Below are 6,315 nucleotides of genomic sequence, written 5' to 3' on the forward strand. Positions count from 1 at the left end.
TTTTTTTTTTTTTTTTTTTTTTTTTGTCCATAGTGCTGAGAAAGTTCAGGAGATTGTCTCCTGGCTAAAGGCTCATCCTGTCAGCATGCTGTCCAGGTCATCGTGTGATTTGCACATTCTGGATTCTGCTATTGTGGAGAAAATTGAAGAGGAGGTTGCAAAGGTAATGTAAAGTTTAACATTTATTCAAAAGATTTAAAATAATAGATCCAATAATAGATTTAGAATCCTAGACCCGTTTATAAAGGTTTTTTTTTAATTTTTTCACGCTAATTTTATTACAGGGTTAGGTTTGTCCTTTAATTACATTTAACTTGTTCCTAAGGTAAAGACAAGTTGCTTAAAACTTGTAATTTTGACTGTCCATAACTGGTTCTACAATGACCTAGGTAAATGAGATCCTTCACAGATATTAAGAGTTGCTCATTTTCTTTCAGACCAAGAAAAGCAATAAAAAGGTTCGAGTAACTGTGAAACCACATTTATTATTTCGGGTAAGTTACTCTATCCTAAAATAAATACATTTTTTATTTAATCAGTTGCAAACTATATTCTTCAAGCTCACTGTAAATGTTTTTATAATGATTAAAACAAAATATCATCTAAAGTCTTAGCTTTTCTTTTTATTTATGAAATAATGACCACCTATGTAGGTATGTATTCTACCTCTAAGTATTTTGTTTTCCCTTTTGGCAGCCTCTTGAACAGCAGCATGGGGTTGTTCCAGATAGAGATGCTGATTTTCGACTTTTTGACCGTGTTGTCAATGTGCGGGAGAGCTTTTCTGTTCCAGTGGGACTTAGGGGCACTGTTATTGGGATAAAGGGAGGTAAGCAGGACTTTGTAAATCAAAGGATTAAACATTGTCTGTTTTGCATGAGGTCTGGGTTCATTCATTTACATCCAGTTTGGACTGTCTCATAAGCAGTAAATCCTAATTCCCTGTATGCAACTTGCCAGTTTTGTGTAGTTATTTCTGAATGTAGGGTAATTTGTTTTTTTTTTTTTTTTCTTCTTCAATCTTATTCCTGCAGCTGAAAGAGATGCTGACGTCCTACTTGAAGTATTATTTGATGAAGAATTTCCTGGAGGCCTAACTATAAGGTAATGTAACATTTTTTTAAAAATAATTCTTATGTTAAAGCAAGTCTCCTATTTTGACTGTCTACTGGCATTGGTTCCTACAGATCTTCCCAGTCTAGAGGTTATCGTATGCCAACCAGTGCCTTAATCAACCTTTGTCATGGTGTTCGCACTGAAAATGGAGGGCAGAAGTTAACTGCTATGGTAAAACCCCAACCTGCCACTAATCACCATACTCCTTATTCCCCTGAATCATGTGCTGGAGCATCGCAAAAAGGACAGCTGGGTGCTCTTAACCATTCTCCTCGATCCCTCTTTGTTCCCACTCGGGTATGATTGTTTACCACTTGAACAGTGTTTTATTTTTATTTAAGGAAATCTGTCTAAAATTCACTAGATGCCTTTCTGTGCTGTTGTTTTTCTGACTTCAGTCTTTTCTAAATCAGTGAGCTGGAATGTGTATAGGTCTGGATTTCTTACTTTCAGTAAAGTAGTAGTTTCATAAATGTATCAGCAATGGTAGTCTACGTTTTTCACCCATGTCTCATTCCAGTTGCATATTGCACCATTAACTATAGGACATTTTTCTTGGATCGGGGAAGGGGGGGGGGGGGGCAATCATTGTCTTGCAAAAATATTTAAACACAGAAGTTAAATAACAAAAGAGGTGAAAAGTAAAGTTTGGTCACAAAAAAAACTGAATACAGTTCACGGGTTACAAAAGAGATTAGGGCAAGCCCTTTTATTTTTTTTTTATTCATATAATATTTATGACAGTAAACACATACAATAGAAAAAAGATCAGGTCTGAGCATGTGGGCCCCATGCAAGATGATAATTTGGAGTTGGTCACTAGAGACAAAGAAGGCAAATTTTAAATTTAGAGCTAAAGTCTATAATATAGATAATTACAGCTTCAGATGAAACAAAGAACCTTAAAAGTGGTATGTTTCAGAAACCGACAGAGGTAAAAAAAAACAGGTTTACACCCACATGTCCTCAAATAATTAGCTTTGAAGCCATGGGCCCTGATTTAATAAAACTCCCCAAGGCTGGAGAGGATACACTTGTGTCAGTAAAGCTGGGTGATGCAGCAAACCAAAAGGGGATTTCATAAGTCATTTGCTATTTGTTTGCAAATGATTTCAATCCTGGACTTGATCCATTGCTTCTTTTTTCTGCCCAGCTTCACTGATGAAAGTGTATTTTCTCCAGTTTTGTAGAGCTTTATTAAATCCAGACCATTGTTTCTAATTTTCAGGGACTCATAATTTATTGGCTTGGTACCAATAAATGGGCACAATTGCAATGCTGTGCCTACATTTATGTAGAAATGAAAGTCTTAACAATGTCATTACAGACCTAAAAGTTTATTATTTAGGAAAGTCAGTAATTGAGCAAAATCTTTGTGTTCTGGTAGACCATAGACGTGGAAATAGTTACCATCAAGCTGCAGTTTCTAAAGCAAGCAACATATTTTTTTAGTAATTAACAGGGTATATATAATTGGCTAATAACTATTTATCAATAAAGGTAAAACCTTAACGTTTGTGTCAATGAATATCATTCTGCCTTAGGGTATTGGGCACGATTTTTGCCGTTAAAGTGAACTGTGGGTATGGGGTTGTGTAAATTCAGTTTTTATTTTTTACTATGCTTCAAAGCAAAGTATAGCTCCATCCATAATAATTTTTTTCAGTGTGGTCTGTTTTTTATTACTGTCTTTGTGGCTGATGAGAATGTTTCCTCATTTCTACTCCTTGGTCTACCCTGTTAAACTCTGACCTTAAAACTGAGGGCAAATCCCTGCAGTTAGGACAATTCAAACCTGTTATTAAACACCACCTGCTCCTAGGCCAAACCTACACGATGACTAGAAATCAGTAATTTCACTGTTTCCTAAATATTTTGCATTTCAAATGTATTAAATCATGTTTACTTTTTTCTGATATTTAGCATCCTGGTGGTAAGCAGCAATATCAGGGAAATACCAGTTCACCACACAAAGGTTATCCACCAGGAAACCAGAAGCATAAGGTATTGAAATGGCAAGATCCCTAATTTATACACTTAACCAGATCTGTGGTGATGTTTTTTACCTCTTCGTATTGATTTTCATGACGCTAAAAGAGCAACATGTTCAGTGATTCATAGTGACCAATCACACACCAGTTTTGATTGGTGTAGCCAGGTCGAAATGTAATGATGGTCAGGTTACTTTTGCAAGGTGCAAGCCACTCATAAGCCTCAAGAATAGAAAGACTAGATTGGACATTTGCTAAAAAAAAACATCTTAAAAAGCCAGCACAGTTCTGGAAAAACATTCCTTGGGCAGATTAAACCAAGATCGACCTTTACGAGAATGATGGCAAGAAAAAAGTATGGAGAAGGTGTGGAACATAATCCAAAGCATACCACATCATCTGTAAAACATGGCGGAGGCAGTGTCCAGGGTTGGGCTTGCATGGCTGCCAGTGGCACTGGGACACTAGTGTTTATCCATGATCTGATACAGGACAGAAGCAGCCGCATGAATTCTGAGGTGTTGCAGCTAAATGCAGTCAAATTGATTGCGAGGCGGTTCAAAATACAGATGGTCAATGACCCAATACATAGAGCCAAAACAACCCAGGAGTTTATTAAAGCAAAGAAATGGAATTTTCTTGAATGCCCAAGTCAGTCACCTGATCTGAACCCAATTGAGCATGCATTTCACTTGTTGAAGACTAAACTTCGGACAGAAAGGCCCACAAAGGGTAAGTAAAAGGCCTGGCAGAGCATTCAAAAGGAGGAAACCCAGCATCTGGTGATGTCCATGAGTTCAAGACTACATGCTGTCATTGCCAGCAAGGGTTTTTCCACCAAGTATTAGAAATGAACATTTTATTTTCAGCTTTTTCATTTGTCCAATTACTTTTGAGCCCCTGAAATAGTGATTGTATTAAAAAAAAAAAGCTTTAGTTCCTTACATTTTTATACAATCTTTTTGTTCAACCTACTGAATTAAAGCGGGGTAATGTACAGAACTAAGATTAAAAAAAAGGTTGTCTCTGTCCAAATATTTATGGACCGAACTGTACTTATATACAAATATACTTGGAGACATGCCTAACTTGAAAGAAGGATGTTTTTTTTTTTTTTTTTTTCCTATGGTCTGCCTACAGAACGACTCTATTCAGGAAAAGACCATTGTAACTATTGTGCCTTTTTCATGAAAATAATGTATCAAAACATAGAGAATGCTTTTAAAGTGATGATTAAAAACGTTTAGTCACTTAAATCGCCTACCTTATTACTACTGATCAAAGTTGTTGATAAGTAGCAGAAGTGGTAAAAAGGTGTTTCAGCAAGTGAAACACCCAGCATAGGCAGGGTGTATACCCTATGGTGCTGTGACACTCAAAGTGGAACTATATTTTACCAACCTTCAAGTAATGAGATGTCCATGAGCTCAATTGCTCATGACAACTTCTTCCTCCTCTCTTTTTATGTAAGACACATAAATGTGTCTTACATATGTATGTGTTGTGGCAGTGCAATTGAACTCAAGTATGTTTGTATGTGTCTTTTGCATTAAAAGCTCTGCCACTTCACCAATGTTTTAAGTTGCAGCTTGAAATTCCACTTTAAGTCAACAAGGAATTCTTTTAGGTACAAAAGTCCCTTTTCTGACAAATTATTTTTATTATTTCTGCCCAGCTTTGAACGAGAAATGTTTAAAATATAATTGAGATTCACCTATCTAACTTTCTACTTTTCACAGGAAAACAAGATTTAGAATTTATTAAACAAGACAACCGACATCAAGATTTATTAACTAAACAGGTAAGTGGTTAGAATAATTTACTATTTCCACCCAAAAGGAAGGATCAGAATTTCATTTAGAACCATTCATTTCAGTTGGCTAGAAAAAAAAACTTGTTTACTTTTGGTATCACAATCTTTAATGTAATTATCAAATCTACTCCACATTTGAAATTTAGCATTTCCAATGTCAGTTACATTAACAGAACACATATTGATGCACAAATATTATAGTAATGCTGTCATTTCATAGCAAGCCTCCTAAACTTTTACTGTCAATTGCTTTTACTTTCAATTCCTGTGAATAAAACATTCATCTGTAATAATATATTCAAGTGGTAAATGGTTACTGGCAATGACTATAGAAAAGTAAAAATAATAATCCTAATCATGTTCAGGAGGTTAAACCTCCTAAAGCTGAATTTCTAATCAAAATGATGTGGTTCTTTTGCAGAAGTGCTGTATATAAAAATGTAGTGCACGTACTAAACCCTTTTTTGGATGGTCAGCTGTTGGGCTAGAGTGTGCTTTGCTGGCTCTCCACAGTTTCCAATAAAGCACCCTTTCCTTTTTTGGCTGCATGTTTAAAGCAACTCAGCCTGGCAATGCTAAAGTACCTTGTACTCCAACTGCCTAATAAAACCATCACATTACCCAGCACATGTCCAGGCAGTAGTAGTTCACTTGCCATCTATGAAACAAGCTTGTATTGCTGTCTTATAGATCATAATATTGTATTTTTGAGCGTTAACTGCATTATTTGACTGAAACTAATAGTATTTAAACCAGAAAACTCTGGTTTATTTATGTAAATGTTCTGTTACATCTTGGTACTATAAGCTATACTTATTATTGAAGTAGTTTAGCATGGGTTATTTATAAATGTATGTGTTTGTTAACATTTGGCATTCTACGGATGTTTTGTAGAATATCTCTGAGCCTGCAACACATATCAAGCTTTTGAAGAGAAGTGACCTTCCTACTGAGGTACAGGCAGACAGAATCTTAGAAGGAAAGGTACCCCTGTTCTCACCATAAATATTTTAATCTTAACTACATTGTAACAATGAGAAAAGTTCTACTGATATTTATATATTTAAGTTGATTCCTTGGTTTTTGTGTTTATTTCCAGCAAAATAATGAGTTTGAAAAGCTCATTGCATCTCTCAAGCTGTCAGGACAAGATCAAACCCCAACCACTCCCAGCACAGAGGATCCGGTTACCACCGAGGAGCATCTGTCCCCACAATCCTTTGCCATGGTTCGTACCTGTCAATTTTGTGCTTACTATGTATTGTACTTCAGCTTTCTGCAAATTACACTAGTATTACACAAAGTATTTATCTAAAAAGGGAGAGAATATGTGATACTTATGGTAGATAGCGGTCATTAGACCCTGCCAAACTGTGTTACCACAGAAAAGTGTGT

General features: G+C 35.8%; 2 protein-coding genes across 2 annotated transcripts in view; both read left to right on the top strand.

Annotated features, from left to right (window-relative positions):
- Positions 1–3,298, top strand: part of XRN1 (5'-3' exoribonuclease 1) — a gene marked incomplete in the record, with an annotated part of 27,485 nt that extends 24,187 nt beyond the window's left edge. Inside the window, 6 exon segments of the mRNA XM_072407920.1 lie at positions 34–163; positions 438–494; positions 697–829; positions 1,035–1,104; positions 1,188–1,413; positions 3,040–3,298. Of these exon segments, the coding sequence (XP_072264021.1) occupies positions 34–163; positions 438–494; positions 697–829; positions 1,035–1,104; positions 1,188–1,413; positions 3,040–3,144 (721 nt within the window).
- Positions 3,299–3,515: 217 nt separating this feature from the next.
- LOC140329742 (5'-3' exoribonuclease 1-like) overlaps positions 3,516–6,315 on the top strand; it is a 9,292-nt gene continuing 6,492 nt past the window's right edge. Inside the window, exons 1-4 of the mRNA XM_072410133.1 lie at positions 3,516–3,536; positions 4,816–4,908; positions 5,815–5,904; positions 6,020–6,148. Of these exons, the coding sequence (XP_072266234.1) occupies positions 3,516–3,536; positions 4,816–4,908; positions 5,815–5,904; positions 6,020–6,148 (333 nt within the window). The remainder of the gene's footprint in view (positions 3,537–4,815; positions 4,909–5,814; positions 5,905–6,019; positions 6,149–6,315) is intronic.

Source organism: Pyxicephalus adspersus, chromosome 4, assembly GCF_032062135.1.
Source record: "Pyxicephalus adspersus chromosome 4, UCB_Pads_2.0, whole genome shotgun sequence".
Lineage (NCBI taxonomy): Eukaryota > Metazoa > Chordata > Amphibia > Anura > Pyxicephalidae > Pyxicephalus > Pyxicephalus adspersus.